Source organism: Syngnathoides biaculeatus, chromosome 14 (genome assembly GCF_019802595.1).
Source record: "Syngnathoides biaculeatus isolate LvHL_M chromosome 14, ASM1980259v1, whole genome shotgun sequence".
NCBI classification, from domain to species: domain Eukaryota; kingdom Metazoa; phylum Chordata; class Actinopteri; order Syngnathiformes; family Syngnathidae; genus Syngnathoides; species Syngnathoides biaculeatus.
This window is the reverse complement of record NC_084653.1, coordinates 17569639-17595827: the sequence shown is the minus strand read 5'-3', so window position 1 is coordinate 17595827 and position 26189 is coordinate 17569639. Positions and strand designations below refer to the sequence as shown.

The 26189-nt window shown below is 41.9% G+C and overlaps 2 protein-coding genes across 4 annotated transcripts; one reads left to right on the top strand and one right to left on the bottom strand.

Moving 5' to 3' along the window:
- Window positions 1–685: 685 nt before the first annotated feature.
- LOC133512106 (TRAF3-interacting protein 1-like) lies at window positions 686–9082 on the bottom strand. 3 transcript variants are annotated; one of them, XM_061841410.1, is made up of 13 exons: window positions 7996–9082; window positions 6476–6544; window positions 6249–6410; window positions 5697–5825; window positions 5081–5453; window positions 4883–4903; window positions 3183–3264; window positions 3018–3107; window positions 2771–2894; window positions 2486–2522; window positions 2313–2386; window positions 1914–2131; window positions 686–1843 (listed from the first exon to the last, which is right to left on the bottom strand). In XM_061841410.1, exons 2-13 carry the CDS (start codon window positions 6521–6523, stop codon window positions 1651–1653), a joined length of 1551 nt encoding a protein of 516 aa, XP_061697394.1. In that variant the 5' UTR covers window positions 6524–6544; window positions 7996–9082; the 3' UTR covers window positions 686–1650. The 3 variants fall into 3 exon arrangements, with proteins under 3 accessions (XP_061697394.1, XP_061697392.1, XP_061697393.1); XM_061841408.1 differs by lacking the exon at window positions 7996–9082 and adding an exon at window positions 6914–7047; XM_061841409.1 differs by lacking the exon at window positions 7996–9082 and adding an exon at window positions 6914–7047 and having other exon boundaries at window positions 686–1813.
- Window positions 7707–26014, top strand: traf3ip1 (TNF receptor-associated factor 3 interacting protein 1). The gene is made up of 17 exons (XM_061841407.1): window positions 7707–7840; window positions 9580–9648; window positions 11370–11531; window positions 13395–13523; window positions 13599–14000; window positions 14077–14148; window positions 14264–14284; window positions 14395–14418; window positions 16230–16317; window positions 16492–16512; window positions 17297–17363; window positions 17754–17843; window positions 18017–18140; window positions 18595–18631; window positions 18761–18834; window positions 25483–25700; window positions 25841–26014. Exons 1-17 carry the CDS (start codon window positions 7718–7720, stop codon window positions 26001–26003), a joined length of 1884 nt encoding a protein of 627 aa, XP_061697391.1. The 5' UTR covers window positions 7707–7717; the 3' UTR covers window positions 26004–26014.
- Window positions 26015–26189: the final 175 nt, after the last annotated feature.

The following is a 26189-nucleotide window of genomic DNA, read 5'->3' as shown; positions in this document are numbered from 1 at the left end:
GTCTCAGTAATTTAGGTATGTTTTCTTTTTTTAACCAGCTTTGTTAGTGCTGTCCTACCATCTTGCTACTGTGTAGCTGCCGTGGCTGTTTTTTTTTGGTTTTTGTTTTTTTTTACCGGTATGTTGTGGTTTTTTTTTTTTTTTACCAGCTCTGTTCGTGCTACCATGTTGTTGCTATGTTAAGGTAAGATAAGGTATTAAAATTTTGAAAACTCTTTGTGAACCGTCTTTCTCCGTCAATATCTCATGTTTCAATGTGGGTTTCAATGTGGGCACTTGCAGCTTTTACACAGGTGCAGCTTACGTATGTACCAAATGGTATTTCCTTGACAAATATACTGTGTGAGTCTTATAATTCAGTGCGCTCTGTAGGCAGGAAATTACGGTAATCATGTTTTTGGAATGTGGGAGGAAAACGGAGTACCCATATAAACCCAATCAAGACATGTGGAAAACATGCAAACTCCAGTCCGGCAAGGCCGGATTTCAACCCTGGTCCTTAGAATTGTAAAGCAGATGTGCTAACCAGTCATTTGCAATGCCACCCCACTTTATAGAATTAAATTGTTGAGAATTTCTGATCATTTCATAATCCACCACTCAATTTCCATGTGATAATGGTTTTGTAATGCCATACAATTTTCAGACCAAGACCAGATTTGGCAATGCAGCCATTAGAATCGGTTTTATTGGCCAATAATGTTGCAAGACACAAAAGGAATTTGTCTGCAGCTGTTGGGGCCACTCTGTATAACAGCAAATGATGGCAAAACATACATTTAGGACATAAAAAAAAACAAGTGAGGATAGTCATTGAGCAATGAAAATACAATAAAATGGCATTTCCTGTCATTATAAATCATGCAATAATTGTCCTCCTGTACCAGATGGAGAGGCAGTATGTCAGCAGGCTCTCCAAGGCCAGCTTCAACTTCGTGTCCAGGTTTTTTCCCCGAGGACTCTCAGAAAGTGGAGACGCTGTTGAACTTTCTTGATGGCCGGTGAGATGTTGTCTGTCCAGGAGAGGTACTCAAAGATCAGGACTCCCAGGAACCTGAATGTACAGACTCTCTCCACACATTCGCTGATAATGAAGAGTGGAGTTGGTTCTGTTCCTCCTGAAGTCCATAATGAGCTCCTTTGTCTTAGCAGTGTTCAGTGCCAGATTGTCCGAACACCAGCTTGTCGGCTTCGGGACCTCACCTCTGTAGGCTGGCTCATCTCCCTTTGATAACTCAGCCCGACCACTGTTGTCGTTGGCGAATTTGACGATTAAGTTATTATTACGGACTTGGCTGCAGTCAAAGGTGAAGATACATTACAGGAGGGGGCTTGGCACGCGGCCCTGTGGCGATCCGGTTCTCAGTGTGCAAAGCAAACCTCTAGGTGTGACGTTTTGTATGTTTGATATTTGGATTTGTCTGATGATTTTAAAAACGAAAGTGGGGAAAATAGGCCTCCCAAAATTTACCAATAAATACTTTTTCACGATACCGTATGTGTCCCGGTGACTAGTCCAGGGTGTACCCAGCTTCTTTTGTCCAAAATCAGATAGAATAGGCTTCAATTTAAGGAATGAAGGCAAGCGTAATAAAAAGACTGAAGCAACAAAAAATGTTCATTTCAAGTACAGGTTGACTTTTCCCCTTTTCAGAATCTGGAAGAAATAATCGCAGCTAACTTCTTCTGGATGTTCTCTTCATTCATTAATATGTTGGACCTCACAGCACAAATTTTGTCCTGGTAATCTTTCATCTGCTGGTCGAGCTCTCCCAGTTCTGCCTTGAGAGGTTCGACTGCCTGGTCGGTCACTCTGTAAAAAGCATCAACAGACAAAAACACACTAAGGTTTGATTTTTTTAAAATGTGAGATTCCAAACATGAGAAGGAAAAATGGTGGCCTTCATACTTACTTCTGCTCCTGCAGCAAAACCTGCGCATGTTCCTTGTTTTCCTTCCGCCAGCTTTGCAGCTCCGCTTGCATGGCGTCGATGTCCTCCTGCACGTAGTCCATGATCTTCCCCAAAGGCAGAGCGCTCTGACACACCGACTGGATGGACGCACGCAGCCGCTCTATCTCCCGCGTGACCAAGTCCTGCTCTTTCTTCCGGGCTTCCTCCGACACCAGCTTCTGAATATGGACGAGGGTGACACAACGGGGGGAATCGAGCTCGCTTACTTTGCTTGGCACACAAACCGACTCGTGGCCCCTGGTGTTCTTATTGGGAAATTTCATTGGGTACATTTCACAAACGTGTTAGAGGCCACTTGAGCGTTAGACACAAATAAAATCAAATGAACAGAATGAGTACCTCATTCGATTTATTGAAGCATGGTGACGACTCGTAGTCTTTTTTGGTCTCGAGGATCTTTTTCACAAGTCCACCTGCGTTGATTTAAAACATTTGCTCAACAAGTGAGATTCTGCAAACAATTTGATACAAATGAGTTATTTTAATGGATAGGAACCAAAATAAAAATGTACCATGTTTTTCTTCTGTGCTGACCTCTTGTGTAGATTCCTGTAACAGAAAAAAAACACGAAATGATGCCAACTTTTCCCCTTTGTACGTTTCACTTTGATTGAAGACTGTCAATTGCGCATCGGTGTGCATGTGAGTCTGAATGGTTGTTTCAGTCCAGGGTGTGTTCCCTGCCCCTTTGAGCAAAATCAGCAGAAATGCCCAAGACCCGAATGAAGACAATCGAGACGTATGGATGGCTAACGTTAACGTTCCGCTTCGGTCAACGAGGTGTTCTCATCACTTACGGTGTCTGCAGGATCTGCAGGTTCAGGGGCGGCCTCTGCCACAAGAAACTGCTCGTCTTCCTCGTCGTCATCGGCAGACAGCTTCTTCCCCTCTCTGATGACTGAAGACTTGGCACTAGAAAGCCTGCAATGGAGAAGCAATTCACACTATGAGATGTACGTGTATCTTTTCAACATCGGGAACATGATTGTTCCTTGCAGGTCTTGACTCTGTTTGAAGAATAACGATGAGAAAAACAAAATCCACCTCTCAGCCGGAACCCCGTCGGAGAAGCTTTCCTGTTTCTTGACTCGAGGGGGAGCCGGACGAGCGCTGCTGGGTCGCACTGTGCGGTTACTGCCGCACGACATAAGATGCATTAATTCAACTGGTTTGATTCCGAATCGGAACTTTGGTGTTGTCGCTACAGACCTGGAGGGCACGTCGGAGGAAAGTGAGGAAACGGCAGCGTCTCCACTTTCCTTGTTCAGGGCAATCTGCGCCTTCTGAATATCTGTGAAAAACACCAATGATGTACTTGATGGGGATTTCATTAGATACGCTTGCACGGACCAATACTTCTGGTGACCCGGGCCTCGCATGCTCTTCGGGCAGTCTTTGAAATAGTCAGCAGATTTTGATGACTCATAATAAGTAAGGTTTTACAGTCACTGTGATTTGACAGGCGCATATGCGCCCGCGTGCCATTGCACTCGCAAATCTGCACAATCTAGCACCAAAAATCAAGCGCGTAAAATTTGTTACAAGTATTAATACATAGATATTGAAAGACGCCATATTTTGTGTAGTCTTGACCAATGTTCCCTCTAAGCTGCGCCACTGCGCAATCGCACACTCTGCACATGAAAACCGATCCAGCACAGTGAACCACAGTCTGAAGACTTTTTTTTTTTGTTTTCTTTTTTAACACGGAAGCAACACGGTCTATAACAACGACATGCTGCTCAGCCTACTTCTACTTCCTAGTTTACCCCCTCCGCTCTTAAAGGGGTACACTCATAATTACAACCAGAACACACACACGTAACTTTATATATGCGGGCATGACTGACCACACCTGTACATTTTTCAAATGTGAGTGACTGGTTGTAGCTTGAGTGCATAGTAAGTATGTTTCTTTCGGCTTGTCCCTTTCGGGGTCGCCACAGCGTGTCATCTCAGATGAACGCACATATGTTTGGCACAATTTTTACGCCGGATGCCCTTCCTGACGCAACCCTTCTCAGGGAGTGGAGGCCCCATTGGGATACGAACCCACAACCCCTGGTTTACCAAACCAGTGCTCTAACCACTGAGCTACGGGGCCTCATATTAGTGAAGTGCATGAGTGTAAATTAAAGTTAATTATCTTTCATTAAATATTGATCGATTTGAGCTTTGTTTGGACTTGGCCCACCATTGCGCTTTTCCGATCCCAGTTTTTCTTCTTTTGTTTCAGGCAACCGAGATGATACTGACCAAAATCTAACCGATGAACTTGAAAATGACAGCACCTCACTTGTGGACAAAAGTGAAATATGATCCAATTTGAAAATCCAATATGCCCCAAGTCCAAAATCCTTATATTTACCAAAATCTGAAGAAAACCTCAATTTCTGTACAAACAGGTATCCAGTAGACGTAATCATTGCGTATTAAGTAACCAAAATATTAACTCCAGAGATATTAAAGCAGTCCGAAAACTTGAAAACACAAAATAACAAAAAAGTATATTCAGCACACTGCAGTTTTCAGTTCTGCTTCTTATGGGTCACTTGAACAAATCACCGAGTCGAAGTTTTTTTTTTCTGGAATTTGCCCAATTATCTGTCAATCGGTGGGAAAAAAATAATATTGAAGATGGTTTCACTGGATAATTTTGTTGTTGTTGTAACTTTCCTTTTGGGTGTCACGTGGAGGACCCCAAAAAATCATACATCGTCACTAAAAAGTAAAAAGTGCTGTGCTTTGGATCTTTTTCCAGCCCCTGTAAGGTGATAAATTTATCGGCCGAATAATAATAATTTTTAGAAAATCATCTCGAAAAGCAGCTTTGACAATGTCGGGTAAAACTGAGCATTCTCACAGCAAATGTCGGGATCCAATTGCGCTCGTAAAAGAGAACCACTTACTGCCTTCACCGTCTGATTCATCTGTTGACAGAGGAGGGGAAAAAAAACTAATGTTAGTTTCCACAACCGAATGAAGCAAATAATCGCGATGGAAAACATCAACTCGCTAAAGTCGCGCATCGTTTCCACACCGAGCCATGAAAATGAGGTTGATATTAGCATACACGAACATGGATTTGCGGCAAATGGAACATGTACCTCCAAGAGTGTTTTTCCATCTTTGCCCTCTGGCGGAAGACGGCTGACTCGTTCTGGTCGGACTTTGGTTCTGCGACACACTGGGCTTGTGTCTCTCACTCTCCGTGCTTTTCACTTTTTCCCTCTTGCCGCTTTCCTTCTCCTGATCTTTGTCCCTCTCCCGCTCGTTGGCCTGCGCGTCGTCGTGATCTCTGTCCCGCTCGCGTTTGCGACACTTGTCTTGCTCAACATCTTTAGGGGTCTCCTGTTCCCGCCGGTGGTTCTTGGCAGAACGTTCTCTGTCGTGAGCGTCTCGACGTGGCCTCTCCTGCTCTCTGGGCTGCTCTCGCTCCTTCTCCACCCTGCACTCGCTGTGTTCGACCATCTTTTTCTCCTGAAAAAGTTTCACATATTGTAAAATAAAAAAAAATCCTCCTCTACTCCAGACTGTGAATGTTGAAGACGTGCATATAATTTTATGTATCTGAGCCGCTTATCTTCACGAGGGTTGCAGGAGTGCTCGGGCCAAGCCAAGTTGGAACCCTAGTTGGAATTTTCCCGTTTTGCATGTTGACGTGAGGAACGTGGACGTTTCACCGCCTCCACTTTTTATGACTAATCAACGGGAGCCACTGACCTCTCTGTCCGGCTGAGGTTCGCGTCCATCCACGGCGTCCTTGTCTTGGGATTTCAACGCGCTCTCCTTGGCTCGCACGTCCAACCTCTCTCCCGCGAGAACTCTCTTCACTGCTTCTTTACTGGAAATCTGTGGATCACGTTAAGCAGGGCTGTCAAACTAATTTTTGTAGTCACGCTTTCCCTCAAGAGGGCCGTTACGACTGTGAAACCATAAAAATCTGTAATCGCCTCGTCGTATTTAGTTTTAGAATCAGAAATCAAGTTTCAATCATTGTTCATGTTTGGTAATGCAAAAATGCTTAATATATCAATGTTATCATGTTTCAATTAGGAATTTTGGGACAGATTTTCACAAGAATCATAGAAGTTGACACCTATGATTTGCCTTCGCAGGCCATGCAAAATCATGTGGTGGGCCAGATCTGGCCCCCGGGCCTTGAGTTTGACACCAGCGAAGTTAAGAGATGTCAACAATGTTATGTCCATAACTGCGAATGTTGGACATTGGACATTTACAAGGAGTCCAAGAAGTGGCGGTGATTTCCCAAACCTTGTTGAGGCAGCACTTGGCGATCGCCTGCAGCAGCTCGTTTGTCTTTTCGGGTTCGTGTCCAGCAACAATCTGTGCCGGTCTCACGGCGAGGGGCTCTCCGGTCACGAGTACCACGACGTCTATTGCTTTCTGAAGGAACGCCATCTTCATCTCCTTGTCCTACAAATTAGAAATGCTACTTTAGTGCCCGCCAGGAAGGTTTTGGGAGGTTTTGTTCACTTTACCTTGATGCATTCTGACTTCAATTCGTACTCTTTGTACAAGCCTTTCATAAAACCGGTAGTTCTGATGATCTGAAGGTGGAGAGGAAGTATCAACTTGGCCACAATATAATCGAAAAATATGTATTGTTTCTGTGCAAAACTGCAACCATCCATTCATTCATTCGCTGATGAGTGGATTGATGGACAGACGCCAATACCGCAGATACCCCAACCATGTTCCATCCAGCCTTATGCGAAACAACAGCGCCACCTAACGATCATTTAGTATTGAACCAATGTACAATGTTGTCGCTTTGGTCAGTAAAAAATGACGTCCAACAGAAAGCATTCGGTTTTTGATGTATCAACAAAGTATTCAAAACTAATTGCACGAGCCTTACGTCAGTTGACTGTGAAGTTTGCTAAATGGCTTTCAACGGCATTTACTGTAATTCTTACCTCCGTAAAAATGTCGTGCAGGTATCGAAACGGTGGCTTGCTGAGCAGTTTTTCGGTGAGAGCAGGTTTCTTTATCACTTTGCCCAGAGTACTCTGTGTCTTTTTCACAATTAGACCGTTCATAGTTATTCCACAGATATTATATGATTTAAAAAATATAGCTGTAGTTATTATTATTTTATTGAGGGTGAGTATGTATTAACTAGTCGTATATAAAGATCATCTCGGGAACATATAAACTGTCAAGGAGCAGTGGAAATAACTATTTGGACTTTATGACGTCACACTGATGTTGGCTAATGTCATGATTCAGATGATGATGTCACTTCATATCTTCGCTGAAGAGTGCCAGTTTAACCACACTGTAATCTATTATGAATGATTTGAAAAACGGGAAGTTAATAATTCTTGGATGAAATTGTGAAAGTCAGATATACAATGAAATGAACTGCAATTTTTATTAGTTGCCATACAGCTATATTAGCCTCGAGTTTCCCCATTTACATTTTATGAGTATTAGAAAAACGTGTAAGAAAGTGTCGTTAACCGTATTGGGCTGTAGTTGCCATTGGTGGCGGCAGGTGGTAGTGTTAAACAACATCGTGAATACAAACTACCAAAATTGTCTGTAGAAGAAGAAGAGGCGCACGAGCGAGTCTTCCTCCACAGTACGCATGCGCGAATTTTTATCCTATTTGCGATTTAAAAAAGCGGCGACTCAGGCTGATTTATTTATGTCTAAGATAGTTTTCGACCTTTCTACTTCTTTTTTTCTTTAATTTTAGCCTTTAAAAATCGGTTGCAATGAATGCGGCAGTTGTAAAAAAGACGCAAGACGCGCTCGGAAAGGTGATAAAGAAACCACCGCTGACTGAAAAACTGCTGAGCAAACCACCGTTTCGTTACCTGCACGACATCTTTAGTGAGGTGAGACCTTTGCGGTCATGTTTACTGACGAAAGCTGACGTTTTATACAAGATAACGCTCATGTCGTTTCTAGTCGCACATCTGAAAATGGCCACCATGGCAACTGAGCCAGTCTGCTCGCCAGTTTAGAGAAAAGTATTAGCTCGCTAGCCTACCACTTGAATTCCGCTAGCAGTGTGGAGACTGCAATTTTGGGAAAATTATCGGTGAACTTTTGCGATGCATTAGCAAGCAAAGCGATTGTTATTGTGTGCGCTGGGTTTTGTAGTCCCGTTGCCATTGACACAATGTAAACAACGTTGTCGTCAAGCGATTCTAGACTGGAGCGCTTCGCGGAAGCAACAGTTGACCTCAGCCAGCTACTTTGAAATTATGCATGATAACAACTCATTAGTAACACTATATTCATTGGTTAAGAATTGGGGATTGAACGGCCGTGGTCGTCCAAAAATGTTATCTGTACAGTTGTTAAGAAACACATTTGTGCAATCCTCTTTTCCGGGAAATGTGGGTGCTGCCGAAAAAAAAAGGTTTAAGGTCGATGACAAGGACTTAAAAAACAATTTTTTGCCACTAAAATACAGTTTACAATCCATTTTTTTAAAACCGATTGTTTATAGAAAAAAAAACTTTATTTCTCCTGATGCCAAAACGTTTCGCAACTTTTTCCTCTCCTGATACCAAAAAAAGCTTTGGAACTTCTTTCCAAACATTAACTTGCATCAACCACCACAATGATACTGATACATTACTTGAACAAATCATAAGTGCTTCCTCTTGGGGAATTGTTTTCCTTTTGTGAAAACATGAACATGATGCAAGCATAATAAATTAACATTTAAAGTGCTCAACATTTTAATAGAATGTGTCGTAAAACTAGATGGCTCAGCTGGTCTTTTCTCGTGTAGCAGCCAGATTATTTAAGGTGATCTGGCCACGGTGTTTGCTGCTTGGAAGCACAGACCATACATAAATTTGCAACATGTTGAGAAGTGAACTTGTGGTAGTTAATAATAATATTAAACACTGTAAAAGAGTGGGCAATAAATGTTTTCCATTTGCAAGTTGCCTAGCAGGGAATTTTCAAGTGTCCGATTTGGTTTCTAGTACTGTGTGTATATAAATTAGTTTGTCCAAATATTAACATGCAAATGTAGGCTGATGGTATCGTTGCTTTCATCCATGGATGAACTAAAAATATGCTCCAGCCATACTGACAGCAGCAATGAGCAAGGTGTCGGACTGGCTAACTGCTTCATGTTTGACCCTGAATATAAGCAAAAAAGTACATCCTTGACAACTTCATATTCTTAAAGCAGCTGAAGCTGAGCATTATTTAAAGGTATTTATTTTTAGTTTGTTGTGTTGACCTCAGTAGAATGTAAGGGTGCTAAAAACACAGCATTTAGTGCTTTTACTCATAAATCCATATCTATACCATTAGATCCAAAGATTTCCCAAGATCTAGCGGTACACAACACCAGTGTCAAGCACAGTGATTAAAATTTTCTGTTCTAAATAGTGACACTTAAACATTTTCTCTTAATGAGCGTTAAATTTCACTGCACCTGCATTCATCTATGTATGATTTATAAATCACAATGTGGCACCATTTGCAACCACTTTAAAGGTATCATATTAAACAATTTAAGAGTTTCCAGGCATCTTGCTTGATAAGAGACTGACACTCCCCCCAAAGCACAGGAAAATACCATCCCATTTATTCTCTTCACTTTCAGATCATCAGAACCACTGGTTTCATGAAGGGGCTGTATAAAGACAGTGAATTAAAGTCGGATAATGTAAAGGTAAGGTTGTTTTCCCACCTATTTGTATCCCCAAACTTTATTTGGAGCAAAACTTTGGTCTTTAAAAAAAATTATTTTAACTGTGAGCCTTGTCTTGGTCTGTCACACATTTAATGTATTTTCACTTACCTTTTGATTTTAGATTATTGTGTTTGAAGCCTTCTGGCGGAGCAATGTACTCCCCAGGAGATAACTTGATCAACGGAACGGAGGGTATTCTCACGTTACAGTACATGTAAATGGCGGCTCGCGTCTCACTGTGACACAGTCGGCTGAGTTCAAAGGTGTTACAGGTGGTAGAAACCCAATATCAGTTACCGTAATTCCCGGTCTACATAGTGCACCTGGTTACAAGCCTCACTGAGTACATTTGTAAAGTAAATACTATCTGGTACATATATACGCCGCAGCTGTATAAAAGCCGCAAGTGCCCACATTGAAACACGAAATATTTACAAAGAAAGACGGTACACAGGAAGGTTTAACATGAGCCTTAAACGCTGGTGCTAATGCTATCGCTGTGCTAACAGGGCCGGTTAAAATTAAACTTACTGGTAACTATCACTGAGGCATGCCAGTAGCACAGCAGCAACACGCTAGTGCAGTGCTAACAGGGCCGGGTAAAAGTCACTTCCTCAGCACATATATTCCACCGGTCTCAGTCTTACCTTTTCCGCTCGAGTGCCCCCTTGCGGCCGTTACAAAAAATGCACAAATTAGCCGCAGGGTTGAAAGCGTGTGAAAAAAGTCGCGGCTTATTCAGATCTTATTTTACATACATTCAAAAATCTTCAATCACAATTTTGACAAATTAAAGTCATGGAGTAGTGGTCCAAACCATCCATCCATTTTCTTCACCATTTATCCTCAAGAGGGTCGCGGGGAGTGCTGGAGTTTATCCCAGCTGTCATCGAGCGGGTGGGGGGTACACCCTGAACTGGCTTCCAGCCAATCGCAGGGCACACAGAGACAGACAAGCGCAAATTGCCTTGGCATAATGGTGGTGAGCCAGGAGGAAATACTCTGTAATATACAATGTCCAATATTTGGGATCATTTCACGTTTTACATAGGAAACAAAGTGCACTCTGTCTACTACAAAACAAAACTGGATTACAAAGCTGCACTTCTATTATTCCCAACGCAAGGTTAGCTAGTTTACTCTGAACCTACCACTCAAGTTAAAACGTGTTGCACTGCCCTCAGAAGTAGTCAAGGATAGACACGGGACACAAATCCATTTTCAATCAATTTATTAAAAAAAAATCAATGATAAGAAATAAACGGGTAACAAGCACATTCCTATATGAACTGCTACAACCGCAACTCCTGCTGAAGCGCTTAACAAGGAAACTGGCCAACAGTTCGCTAGTTAACAGCCAGTGCAACGCTATACTGTAAGCTGGTTGACTCCTTCCTCAGTGACCAGGTCAGGTCTTACATTTTAAAGCCACACACACTCAAATAACAGAGATTATATAGTGTGGGATGCGAGAACGGTGACCCAAGTGGACAAAATAATACCTGCACCTGACAGGAAAATTTTATCAATTCATGTGAAATCAATTTCCGTGCTACTACCTGTTCGGTAGAATACTCAAACCTGAAAAGATTTGACAGCTGCAGCACTTTTATCCTGTTAAATGTAGACCATCATGAGTAGTGTGCAATGTATACACTACTTTCATGTTCACCAATGAATTTTTCTTCCTTGTGCTCTAGGACAAAGAGACTAAGATCGCCTTCCTTCAGAAAGCAATAGATGTCGTGATGCTCGTCAGTGGCGAGGCCCTCGCAGCAAAGCCGACGCGTATTGTCGCTGGCCACGAACCCGAGAAGACCAACGAGCTGCTGCAGGCTATTGCCAAATGCTGCCTCAATAAGGTTCATTCATTTAGTATCATAACACACACCTCATTTGTCATTGGTTGTATGAATGTTTTTGAACTGCGTCCTTAACAGCCACCTCGGGGAGAACTGTAAAGTCTTTTAATTAAACCCAAGAGTGGGTGGACACGTAGGTATTTTGGTACTTAGGGAATGGGTACTGTAGTTGTTTTCTAGTTGTTGAGCCTCCTTTTGCCTAAATTACAACATCAAAGTTGCATGGCATGGAGGTGATCAGCCTTTAGCACAATTCTAGCCCAGGTTTTTGATATTTTTCATATATTTAATATTTGCCTTCAGATATTCTGCATTTTGGGATTTCTGTTCCCTCACCTTCCTCTTGACAATACCCCGTCAATTTACAATCGGGTTAAATTCGGGCAACTGGTACTGGTATTTCATGGTTATTAAACCAACTATTGGTACTTTTGACATTGCGGGGAAGTGCCAAATCCATCCAGCCATTATCTCAGCCTCTGAGCCTCACAAGGGTCGCAGGAGTGCTGCAGCCTATCCCTGGTATCTTCAGCCAGGAGGCGGTACACCCTGAACTGCTTGCCAGCCAATCGCAAGGCACATGTAAAGAAACAACAGTTCGCACTTGCATTCACACCTATGGGTAATTTCTGTTCTTCAATTAACCTGCCACCGATGTTTTTGGGATGTAGGAGGAAACCAGAGTGGCCAGTGAAAACCCACGCAGGCACGGGGAGAACATACAGACCCCACACAGGCGGGGCCCGGGATTTGATCCCAGGCCCTCAGAACTGTGAGGCGAATGTTCTAACCAGTCAGACCACTGTGTCGTGGGTGCCAAATCTTGCTGGAAAATGAAATTGTCAGCAGCGGGAAGCATGCACTGCTCTAAAATTTCCAAGCAGACAGCTGCCTTGACTGTAGACTTGTGAACAGGTGGACAATGGACCCACAACAGCAAAGGATATGGCACCCTCAAGCATTACTGACCGTCACACTCGACTTTAAGATGCTTGACCTTTGTATGTCTCCAGTTTTCCTTCAGACTATGTGACCTAAATTTCCAAATGAAAGACAAAATGTACTTTCATGTGAGATGAGGACTTGGCTTGACTTGACAATAAGCAACAGGCCAGTACTTTTTCTCTTCAGCCCAGCAGAGGTGCTTCTGATGTTGTTTTTGGTTCAAATGGCTTAACTCATGGAATTCTGCACCTGTAGCTCATGTCATGCAGACGTCTGTGTGTGGTTGTTCTTGATGCACTGACACCAGCCTCAGTCCACTCCTTATGTCCTTATATACTACCCTCAGATTTCTGAATCGGTGTTGCTTGACCATCTTCTTAAGGGAGTGTCATCCATGCTGTCGCTTGTACGTCTTTTCCGGCCACATTTGCCCCTTCCTCTTAATACTCTGTTCAAGTACTTTGGTGTAGTGTTCTGTGAGCATCCAGCCTTTTTTTTGGAATTGAAACATTTCTCCTTCTGAAAGGTGTTTTTTTTTTTTTTTTTTTTTTTTTTTTTTTTTTTGCACAACTGTCAAGTCAGCAGTCTCCCCAGTGATTCTGAAACTTAAAGAAGACTGAGAACATTTAAATTGTTTTGCAATAATCAGCTGAGAAGATTTGGAAGATGAGAGCCAACATTTTTTATTTTAATTTTCACAATATTCTGATGTTTTTCTGATGTCTTTCTGCCATTACCATCAACAGTGATGCAAATAAAGGCTTGAGATATTTAACTTAGCACATGGTGAACTAATATAACGTGCATGTTTTTCAATATCTATTTCAACTCGTAACAAATTTTACGCACGGGATTTTTCGTGCTTGACTGCGCAGAGTCGCAAGTGTCAAATCACAGTGACTGTTACTTTATCCACAGTTGTCCAGTGAGGATGCAGTGAAACGAGTACTGTCTGGAGAGAAGGTGGACTTGAAAACTAAGACCACATCTAAGTCCCAAGACAAAGAAAATCGAGAGGGACGTGAACATCAGACATTGGAAAGAGAGGTAATATTTAGTAGTAGTGTAAGTCAAGTGTCTGTCAATATCATTCAATTTTGAAAATTAATGTTGGTAATTCAGGAGAAGAAGAAGATCGAGCGCAGCGGGAGCAGAGAAGACAAGGCCTCGGATCAGGCCAGAGAGCCAGAGAGAAATCGTCGAGATGGCGACCGAGACCACCGCCGTGACGGGGAGCGTTCCGGCAAGAACCACCGGCGTGAACAGGACCACGCCAAAGACGGAGACCAAGACAAGAGCCGCGAGCGAGCGCGAGACAAGGATCGAGACAAAGGCAGAGGAAAAGACAGAAACAAGGAGAAGGATAAAGACCACCAAAGAGAGAAAGACAAGAGTCGAGAGAGCGAGAGAATCAGAGAGCGAGATTCTCAAAGAGACCATGAAAGAAGCAAGGACAAACGACAAGAACGAGACAAAGACAAAGAGGACAAGAACAGAAGTGAAGAGAGAGAGAGTAACCGCAAGGTATAGCACGAAAACTCCAATTGTTAACGGTACCAATATGTTTTTTCTATTTAAAATAATGAACTTCTGTATCCAGGATAGAATACCAGAAATACAACAAAAAAACACAGAGGAAGAGGCCAGAAAAACAGCCAAACCTATACCAGCTGTAAGTTCTATCCTTCAAAATTGTTCACAAAATGTGACATTTTGCTTTTTTTGTTTTATTTGATGTTGTTAGTAAGAATTTTTCTCTCTATTACTTCACCACGTATTCTTGGAAGGAACAAGAGCCAGCTGATGAGGTATTCAGTTTTTCAACAATTAGTAAACATGTAGGCCTGAATAGTGTGGCTCTTTTGGTGTTTGTTTGGAAACTATACTACCATTTATCTTCATATTTTGTTTTGTACAGCCTGCAGAGAAAGTTGAAAATCAGGTAACTGATTGTCAAAAAATGTCCCTCACTCCATCACCGCAATGTTATTTTGGCACCGCCTGGTATGTTGCAGTTTAAAATGACCCAAACTTTGTTTTCGCTCTTCTTTTATTTGAATTAACCTATATACGGTAAACCCCGCTGTATTGCAGTTCATGCCTCAAGGTCCCTCTATCTTGTGGTTTTTCATAATTGCGCAATACTTTTTAAACAAGTACCGTAATTTCCGGCCGACAGAGCGCACTGTAAAGGAAATACCATTTGGTACATACATAGGCCACACCTGTGTAAAAGCTGCAAGTGCCCACATTGAAACCCACATTGAAACACAATATATTTACAAAGAAGATGGTAGACAGAGTTTTCAAAGTTTTAATACCTTACCTTAGCTTACCATAGCAACAACACGGTAGCACAAACAGGGCTGGTTTAAAAAAAAAACATACCGGTAAAAAACAGCCGCGGCAGCTGCACAGCACTAACAGAGCCGGTTAAAAAAAAACATACCTAAATTACTGAGACGCGGCAGTAACACAGCCAAAACACGCTAGCGCGGCGATAATGCTAGCGTGGCGCCAACAGGGCAGGTTAAAAAAAAAAACCATATTGGTAAAAATCACTGAGATGCGGCAGTAACACAACAAGCTAGCCCAGCACTAACGGGGCCGGTTTAAAAAAAAAAAAATACCGGTAAAAGTCACTTCCGCGGCACATATATTCCTCTGGTGTCACTCTTACCTTTTCCGCTTGGGTGCCCCCTTGCGGCCGTTAGAAAAAATGCACAAATTAGCTGTATCACTGCATAAGCCGCAGGGTTGAAAGCGTGTGAAAAAAGTCGCGGCTTTCGGACAGAAATTATGGTAGTCTCTCCAGGATGCAAATCTTATTTTTTGTGTTCTGGAACATAAGCCACAGGGCGTTCACTCTATGTAGATTTGTTTCAATATCTTTACATGCAGCAGTTCACTAAAAGCAATGAAATGAACATTCTTTTTTAATGAAAATCTGTTAAAGTTTATGTCAGATGTAACAAGACGCACAACTCATTCCACAGAATATTCTCCAAAAAGTATTGGGAATCATTCAGATTTATTTTTATGCAAAGGTAACATGAGCAGAGATGAATTTTCGCCTTAGAATTCTGCCATGTATGCCAATTTTGCTCAGTCTCTTATTGTTGAGTGATGATCACTGACTGACCTTAATAGAACAAAGAGTTCCTCTGCAGTTCTTAAGATGTTGTCCTGGGTTCTTTTGTGTCATTCTGGAAGTGTCAGCACTGTGAATAAAAATAAATCAATAAATACAAGGAGTATTTGAAAACATTATTTGGTTGTTTGAGCTCAGCTGTTAAACTGAGGAAGCTTGGTAAAATCTTGAGAATTTGTGAAGGGGGTAGGCGGACTACTCTTTCACAACACTATATAATAATAACAAGACCATCTTTTTTTTTCTGTTTCTTTCGGCGTCGCCACAGCGTGTCATCTCAGATGAATGCATATATATGTTTGGCACAATTTTTATGCCGGATGCCCTTCCGGACGCAATACTTCTCTGGGAGTGGAGGCCCCAGTGGGATACGAACACACAACCTCTGGTTTACCAAACCAGTGCTCTAACCACTGAGCTACGGGGCCTCAGTCTTTTATTTTTTGTTTTAATAAGGTCAATTTGACACGAAATTTAACGGGGTTTTTTTGGCCTACAATTTGCAGAACTTGTAATGCATCCTTATCCCTACAAAAAAAAAAAAAAGCAAGGTCTGCATTCCAGATAATGATAAAGCGGGTATTTCTTTGTGTTTCCTGTAGACCATCCCACAGTCCGGTAGTCCAGCAAGAATACCTCGGCCTTCTTCTGCCAAAGGACAAAGGAGGAAACCTCGAATTACTGGGCAGGGTAAGCTTCCGTCCCCTCGTGAAAAACATTTTACTTTAGAACGTTTACGTTTGTTTCACTCTGTAGTTAATGACTTGAAAACCTTTTCAGGATTACTTGTTTATTTCATTTGTTTACTTCAGTATTTTGACCAAGTTGGTTTTAACCAACCTTTTCTCTTTTTTGTTTTGACAGATGAATCTGACAGTGAGGGGGGTAAGTGGTTCTGTTTTAAGACCAGACTCCTATGGGGTTGCTGGCAATATGGACAATAACGTTAATAATAATAATGTTTTATGCTCAATTTGACATGCTATTGTTCGATCATTAAACGTTACCAGAATATTCAAAAACTATATAAATTGAGCTTGTACAAAATGGTTTATCATCGTCATCATGTTTGAGTGGCCTAGCATGCAGTCGAATAACCCCAAACAATAATCAGAATACCGTAATTCCCGGCATACAGAGCACACCTAGCTACAAGCCTCACCCAGTAGGAAATACCATTTGGTACATACATACGCCACAGCTGTGTAAAAGTCGCAAGTGCCCACATTGAAACATGAGATATTTACAAAGAAAGATGGTACACAGAGAGTTTAACGCTGGTGCCACCGCGCTAACGCGAGCCGCCGTGCTAACAAGGCCAGTTAAAAAAAAAAAACATACCGGTAAAAATCACTGAGACACGGCAGTAACATGCTAGCTCAGCACTAACAGGGCTGGACGGTAAAAGTCACTTCCTCGGCATATATATTCCACTGGTCTCACTCTTACTTTTTCCGCTTGAGTGCCCCCTTGCAGCCGTTAAAAAAAATGCAAAAATTAGCCGCATCATTCCATAAACTGCAGGGTTGAAAGCATGTGAAAAAAGTTGGGCCTTATAGGGCGGAAATTACGGTACTTGGATCCCTGAGGAAAATTGACTATATGTGATAAGTTGCCAATATTGATAAGGCATATCATGAGCTCAACATCAGCCATTGGCCTTTCACAGATGCTGACGCTCCCAAGGAAAGTGGAGATGCTGCAGGTCCTTCATTTCCATCTGAAATTACATCCAGGTCTGTAGTAACAACAGAAATGGTCACTTCAACACTTTCAATGAAAGATCATCTGATAAAGAAGAACAAAACAATGTATAAGAATGAACATAACGTACCAGACATCTACATTATTTCTATTTAAAAAAAAAACCCAACTCCAAACAGGGAGTGTTTTAAAATGTATTCATTTAAAAAAAATAATCCGTTATGCTTCGTTTATTTTGTATGCAGGATAGAATACTGTGAATGTTCTTTTTTTGTTTGTTTTTTTTAATCAAACGAAAGGCTCTGATCAATTATTTTAAAAGCTCAGTGCACCTCCCAGAAAGCTATTTTTTAAATTATCAATAGCAAATTCACCATCTTAATTAATCCAGTAGAATTAATGCTCATTTCTTTGTGAAGCAGTAAGCAAATGGCGCGGCCCAGCAGTGCTCGTCCAGCTCCTCCTCGAGTCAAGAAACAGGAGAGCTTCACTGATGGGGTCCCAAGTGAGAGGTGTGGTTTTTGTGGTTATTTTTGTTTTATGCAGAATTTCCATTCATTGAGCCATCCCATAATATGTTTGAGTTTTCTTTTAATTGTCTTAGAAGTGGACAAACACTTGGACCCTGGTGGTTACAATACGGCAACCATCTGGACATGTTTATTTTCTTTTTTTTTTTTTACAGGCTTTCTAGTGCCAAGTCGTCAGTCATTAGAGAAGGGAAGAAGCTGTCTGATGGTGAGGATGAGGAAGATGAACAGTTTCTTGTGGCAGAGGCGGCCTCTGAGCCTGCAAATACTCTAGAGAAGGCAAGTGTTCATAATAAATAATTAACCAAAACAAAAACATTAGCGTCATTCACCCGTCCATTTAATTTCTATTGTGTTTGTCATAATTAGGGTCTTTGGTGAGTGAGATCTTTTTTTTTGTTCTCTTTCACAACAAAATTCCAAATACCTATGCAATATATGTATAGTGGATATAAAGTCTAAACATAGCCAGATCCCCAGTTATAACTTTTCCAATCATGTTAGATTTAGTTATATTATATATATTTTTATTGTTATAGCTCATATTATTGATGGAAAAAACTTTTTGAAATGATTTATATTGGTATCATTTTTTTATGTCACAAAAACATTTGATCATGGGCAAGGAATTTTTTTTTTTTAATCTTCTGTACACTGTTACTGTATCTGACAATTTTTATAACTTCACACGTAGCAATAGCTATAAGACATTGTGTGTTTTTTTTTTTAATAGGAATCTCCACAAGACCTCAACAGCGATGAAAAACATGGTACACTCATGTTTTCCTTTTTTTTCTGAAAATTTCAGTTAAACCAATCATCACCTTTTCCTTTGAATTGTTAGTGGAAAAAAGCTCTCACTGATGAACGATGTCTAATGAATATTTCTAATCATGCAGGTGGACTCGTGAAAAAGATCCTTGAGACCAAAAAAGACTATGAGTCATCGCCATCCTCCATTAAATCGAAAGAGGTACTCGTGCGTATTCGCACGTTTCTTTTTTTTCCCCAGAAGAGGGCGCCCTTTGACACATGAATGTGTGACACAGGCAATGGTCGGCCTATCAACGACTTCAATCAGACATTTGTGAAATGTCTCCGAGTGGTAATTGCTCGCGCAGCTTTGAAATGTGCCGTATAACCCTGGTTATTATCACAGAGGAGACGTAAACAAACGCAATGTAGAGGTGCAATTACGCTGCCTTGAAACCACAAAAATGTTCCCCTTCACTGAAGCCGAAGGTCTAATATCCCGACAAGCAAGTGTGGCTTTGCACAGGACCACACACACCACTGATGCACACATCAAGATGTCTGGAGCTAAATAAGCTCTGGGCTTGCTCAATAGCTTGAAAAAAAAACCACTAGGAAAAAAATACTTCTGGTTTGTGTGATAAAATGTCAACTTGGCCTTTAGTTTGTAGGGGATTTAAACTTTGTCCTCCAAATGTGGACATTTGAGTACCCGTGTTGGTTGTGCTGCGTTTAGAGTGTCAGGATGTGCATATTTCCACTTGAAAAAGTTGGTTGAGGTGGGTGGTATCATAAATAATGACAGAGCATATCGCACCTTCTGCAATATCATTGAAGAAAGTGTGGATGTGGAAAAATCAACAATCACTGTGGGTACGACTACTGTGTGTGTCGAAACTTTTCAATGGGATAAAGATTTTTGATCGAACACCCGCGTCCTATGAATTGTGTGGGTGTTGGACCATCATTTTGTCTACATGCATTTGTGTGTGTGAAAGAGAAGTATAAGTGTGAGAGTGAAGTATGAGTGTGTTGGAGCGGCTTTAGAGTGAAGTGCAAGAGAAAAGTGTCCCTTGAGCAGAGACTTGTGGGCGATAGCGGTGGAACGGACGACACGGCCTTTAAAACAAGTCCGCATCAGCATTTTCTGTCAGTGTAGTTGTTAGCCGTGCTGTGTTTTCACTGTCCAAGTGTGTTCAAGTAAAAATGGTACAGTATATATTTTTGCATCATCGTCTTGTTGTACGTGTGAGTGCTTCATCTGCATTGTGGGGGCAAAGGGTTGTGTGCTTTGGGTGGTCCCTGCATCCTTTCCTAGCCCACCCCCAAGGCTGATGGCTGAAGTGTTTTGGACTGTCGTTCATGTAGAGACCCCCACCCCCTACCACAGACACTGACATCATCCATCATAAAAGTTTGATGTTTACACCAAGGAGCATCACTTTTTTATATGTATATATAAATAACGTTCCAACTAAAGCCCCCCGTTTCCAAAATAGAAAAGGTCTTCAAGTGTAAAAATAACCTTGTCGTGTTTATACTAATTGTCGTAATTCAACCTTCTCAGTTTTCCGAGTCAAAACACGCTCATCTCAGACTATCCTGTGCGGTTTCCAAAGATAGACTGGCCCAGGTATGCACCCACTTAGGTTATGCCCGGGACAGCCCTCCCCTCGTCAGCTGCGTAAAGAAACGAAAATGACTTCCTTCCTGACATAAAAGTGCAGAGAGGTCAGTTTAATGGAGTCATTTTTCCTCGCGTAATCATGGCAGAGCGTGCCCAGTGAAAAATGTCAATATTGAACTTGCTTATTCCATGTTGGATGTCAGGTTTGAAATTTCAGCTGCCACAGTTTTTGAAACTGCCTGCTTTAACTTCAGAGCCGAAACACTGACGTTCGCGTCTTTAATTAAAATGCCGTCCGCACTTGACAGTACGGTATTTGTCTCACTGATTCAATTATTCCAGTGCAAGTAAACAGTAAGACATTTGATGTATATTGATGGGAATGGCCTTGCCTTGACCCCCGGTGGCAGCACTGTCTATTTATTCAAAATTCTCCTTTTTATTTACACAGAATTTACCCCACGGAGCAGCTGCGTTTTCACAAGAATTTTGTCTTTTACCCTCCCTCCCGCTCAAATTTGATGTGATGAAGGTTTGTAGCATATAAATAAACCCCGCAGCACACAAATGGATGGCTGAACGCCAAAGAGTGAGGGGAGAGGGGTCCGAATACGCTGTAGAGTTGTCGAGAAAATAAATATTCTGCTCTGCAATGCTTCATAAACATCGAGGGCCAGGCCTTTTATGTATTTGTGGAGCACATTAGGAAAAGAACCTGAGATTCAATATATCATGTTACTTCTTTTGACGTTTAAAACGTGATTTGGTCAGATGCTAGTTGCCACTCTTACTTCTTGTATATTAGTGTGAAATATTTATAGTGCAAAAAAAAAAAAAAAAAGTTGTAAGAAATAGCGGTGGTTGTGATATTGAAGGGATAGTTCGCTGTAGGAAAAGTAGGTGTTGAACTGTATGACTGGAAAAACTCCCCCGCAACTCTTTAATTGGATTTTTCATCATTTTTTATCGAAAACGTAATGACTCCGTGTCGACATGCCCAAGATGAAGGCCAAACATGCCACATTCAGTCCTCTTTTGTTTGTGGCTTAAATATTGCCTGGTGAAATATGAAGAATTACAATGTAGACCAGGGCGTCTAACTACAGCCCTGGGGCCACTTATGACTCGCAGCGGGTCTTTTAGAGGGCTGCAACATTGCAAGAGAAAAAAAAGGGGAGGAGGGAGTAGGATTGTGTGACACCCCTACCAAAAACTACTACGACTAATGATAAGAAATATGGAATGAAACAATTTACAGTTGAAATGGTTAAAAAAAAAAAAAAAAAAGATCTTCATCATGTTAATTCCGTTTCCATCCATTTTCTTCCACTTATCTGAGGTTGGGTCGTGGGGGCAGTAGCTTTAGCAGCAAACCCCAGACATCACATCAGGACACCTCTTTTGGGGGTGATCTCAAGGGATTCCCAAGCCAGTCTGGGGAATTAGTCTCTCCAGCATGTCCTGGTTCAGCCCCAAAAAACACTTATTAGATGGCCGAGCCACCTCATCTGAGCCCCTCCCAGATGACCGGCCTTCTCGCCCACATCTGCACACCCTGCGTAAGAACCTCCTTTCGGGCACCATGTTCTTTTGATCATAGGTGAGGATAGGAACTTAGATCGACCACTAAATTGATAGCTGCGGCTTTCGGGTTAGCTCCTTCTAAATCTCACCACCACGGTAAGGTGACTGCTCGTGAACGGGGTTGATTCTTTTCCATAAGCAAAACTTGTTTACTCCACTTTCTGCTCTGGATCACGGTCTGATTTGTGAACGTAACACCTTAATGATCCTGAAGTGACGGCTTTAAGAATGTTCAGTTTACGACATATTGAGCCTGTTTTGGTTCCTCCGAACATGGAGATGGGTGTCGGTTGCTGCTCTGTGTGGACGCATCAAGTCTTGTGTGATACAGGCCTGTGGGACACCCCAAAATCCGAAATTATTTGCACATCAGTTTTTCCAAAAATTAACAAACTGTATCATCCCTTCTTGCTCTTCTTTTTCTTTCCGCTTGTCCTGTTAGGGGTCGCCACAGCGTGTCATCTTTTTCCATCTAAGCCTATCTCGTGCATCCTCCTCTCTAACACCCACGGTCCTCGTGTCCTCCCTCACCAGATCCATCAACCTTTTCTTTAGTCGTCCTCTCGCTCTTTTGCCTGGCACCTCCATCCTCAGCAACCTTCTACCGATATACTCACTCTCTCACCTCTGAACCTGTCCAAGCCATATCAGTCTGCTCTCTCGAACCTTGTCTCCAAAACATCCAACTTTGGCTGTCCCTCTAATGAGCTCATTTCTAATCCTATCCAGCGAGAACCTCAACATCTTCATTTCTGCCATCTCCAGTTCTGCTTCCTGTTGTCTCTTCAGTGCCGCCGTCTCTAATCCGTACATCATGGCCAGACTCACCACTGTTTTATGAACTTTGCCCTTCATCCTAGCAGTGACTCTTCTGTCACATAGAACACCAGACACCTTCCGCCAACTGTTCCGCCCCGCTTGGACCAATTTCTTCACTTCCTTACCACACTCTCCGTTGCGCTGGATTGTTGACGGCAAGTATTTGAAGTCGTCCACCCTTGCTTTCTCTTCTCCCTGGAGCTTCACTCTTCCTCCTCTGCCCCTCACATTCACGCACATATATTCTGTTTTACTTCGGCTAATCTTCATTCCTCTCCTTTCCAGTGCGTACCTCCATCTTTCTAATTGTTCCTCCGCCCCGCTCCCTGCTTTCACTGCAGATAACAATATCATCTGTGAACATCATGGTCCAAGGTCAATTTTGTATTTTTTTCACAAATCGATACAATTCGTCTGTCCCCGCATTATCTAATTTAAAGTGATGATTCTTGCCTGACAACAAATGTCTAAGCACTCCTGAACACTTGAACTATCTGAGAAGTGTTGTAAAGCTCCGCCTCTTTTCTATCTCTGTGCAAGCCGTGCAGCATTATGTGGCCCCAAGATTGGAAGTCTGACTGTTGTTGTAGATAATTACAAATTAAGACTTTCAAAGACCCTCAGAGACTCTTCTAAAGCCAGTCTTTTACCTTTTTGAAGTGTCCACAGTAGTCATGCTTTCACACTGTAGCAAAAAAAAAAAAGTTAAACCTGTGGTAGCAAAGAAATGAAGAGCTGGGTATCGTCTACACTTGGCACACCAAACCAAAAGCTTGGAGGAACCACAGTGTTTGTGTAGCTGCAGGGTTCTCACCCAGTGCAAAGCCACCCACCTCGATGGTGGACCGCGGGGCTGAGGCTTTTGAACCCTCGAATTCAGGGGAAAAAAAAAAAAGTCAAACTCATAATCTTGGTGTCCATTCTGCTAGTGCGGCAGCTCTATAAAGCAAACATTTATTCCCGTAACCTTGCCCTGAGTGTTATTTTTTTTTCTTCTTCTTCTTTCCCCGCTTCAAGAAAAGCCATTTGGCTCAATGTCACCGGCACGATGTCCGCTGTCTCATCGTTGGCAGGTGTCGGCACAGCCACGGACGCGAGCCGCGAGTTGAACTTGAAAGGAGGTCTAAGTGTGTCAGTTGTTACTCAATATTGTAGTAAAATAACCCCGGTGCCACAGCTTGTTACTAAAATAAACAAGGACTGAGTGCAGGTGGGGGATGTGTGCGTCTGCGTAAATGCGTGTTTATGTCTGCGTGGATGTGTGTGTCTGGCTTTTCATTACACATACACGCACAGGCACACTTTAGACAGTATGGAGGCTTTTGGCGGAGGCCAGCTGAGCAAACATCCTCAGGTTTGCTGCCTCTTAAGGGAGGCGCCCTTACTTTTTGTCATCAAGGTACCCCCTCACCCCCCAACCAATCAGCATATACCAGAGGCCTTTGCCATTTCGCCGCCCGGTTCCCCCTGCTTGGACCAACATAATTCAGCCACACGTTTGCACTTCATATATAAATACACGTACGTTTGCGAAATTTCTGCTAGACATTTTAGCCTTGAAATGCTAAACCTTTAAATGCAGCATCGCTTTTTTTTTTTTGGGGGGGGGGTGGATATGTTGTACACTGTCGTGAAAAAGTACTGGTCCTCACTTTTATGTTTAACATTATAAATAAAATATTTATACTATATAACTATATATATATATATATATATATATATATATATATATATATATATATATATTATACACACACACTAATATAACACAAATGAACTTAAAATGCTTTTCAAATGGCGATTTTATTTCTTGAGGAGAGAAAAAGCCAGATTCCGTAAGTTTACATACACCGTACAAAAATACCGCAATTCCCGGCCTACAGAGCACACCTAGTTATAAGCCTCACTCAGTACATTTGCAAAGGAAATACCATTTGGTACTTACACATGCCGCAGCTGTGTAAAAGCCGCATATGCCCACGTTGAAACCCAGATTGAAACACAAGATATTTACAACGAAAGATGGTACACAGAGAGTTTAACGCTAGCGCCGCCACACTAGCGCCATGCTAAAGCTAACGGTAACAATAGCGCTGCGCTAACAGGGCCGATTTAAAAAAAAAAAAAAAAAAAAAAAAAACATACCGGTAAAAATCCCTGAGACACAGCAGTAACATGCTAGCGCACCGGGCCGGACTGGTAAAAATCACTTCCTCGGCACATATATACCACTGGTGCCACTCTTACCTTTTTCGCTCGAGTACCCCCTTGCGGCCGCTAGAAAAAATGCACAAATTAGCCGCATAAACCGCAGAGTTGAAAACATGAAAAAATTTGCAGCTTATAGGCCGGAAATTATGGTACACATTTAATTTTTGTCTGGAGTCAAATTAGACTATTTAATTTATTTTATTTAATCCTTGTGTCGTCTTGCGGGTCAAAAGTTACCCACTACCATATTTAGCTGTAGAAAAAAGACCTTAAACAATTTTTTTTTAACTTGAAATTTTATGATTTTTAGAAAAAGACTCCATCGTTAGAAAAAGTGATGCTTTGTTTTTGTTTATTTCCATGTGTGCTGTACACCACTGGGGTACAAATGTTGTTTTATGGGTCATTTTTGACCTGTAAATTGCAAAAGGATTTAAACACCACAAATAAAGATTAAAGGCCCCACACAAACTCTCTTAATACACAAATACACACGCACACACCTGTCCCTTCCCCCTGAAGCATTGTTATGATCTATTTTTTTGTTAATCAAAACAGGCTTATTAAATTGTACCTAATCTATTTTCTTTTTTAAAATAAATACTGTCTTTCTTCTTCCATATTCAGAAGCTGCTGTCGGAAGAAGCCCGGAAGAAAGAGCAGGACTTGGTCACGCGGGAGGTGGAGCGGCTGCGTGCGTCCATCCAGTCGGTGTGTCAGAGTGCGCTGCCTTTGGGGAAGATCATGGACTACATGCAGGAGGACATCGACGCCATGCAAGCAGAGCTGCAAAGCTGGCGAAAGGAGAGCAAGGAGCACGCGCAGGCTTTGCTGCAGGAGCAGAAGTGAGTACGCATGCCAAAGGACAAAAATCCTCCCTTTGTTGAAGCCTTTCAAGTTATTGCAAATATTCTCTGGAAATGCCCTCTCGTGATTGATTTTCACTGATTCAGTTGTTTGTGTATTTGTGTTGGTGCTTGCACAGAGCGACAGACTGGGCGTTAGAACCTCTCAAGGCGGAACTTTATGAACTAGACCAAATGATCAAGGATTACCAGGACAAAATATGTGGAATGAGGTCCAACATTTTGAGAAATGAAGAGAAGATTCAGAAGAAGTTGACTGGAATCATCTCCAATTCAACCTGAAGCGAGAAATCTCCAAGTGTCATTTCAAAATATTCCGAAAACGGTTGCATTTTGTGGTTTCTATTATATAACAACTCTTCATTCCTTAATGAATAGCCACATTTATTTTGCTTCTTTGTTAAAAGTTAAGCCTTTTACACACTGAGGTACTTCCATCCCAACTTTTCAACAATGTCGTAACGACCG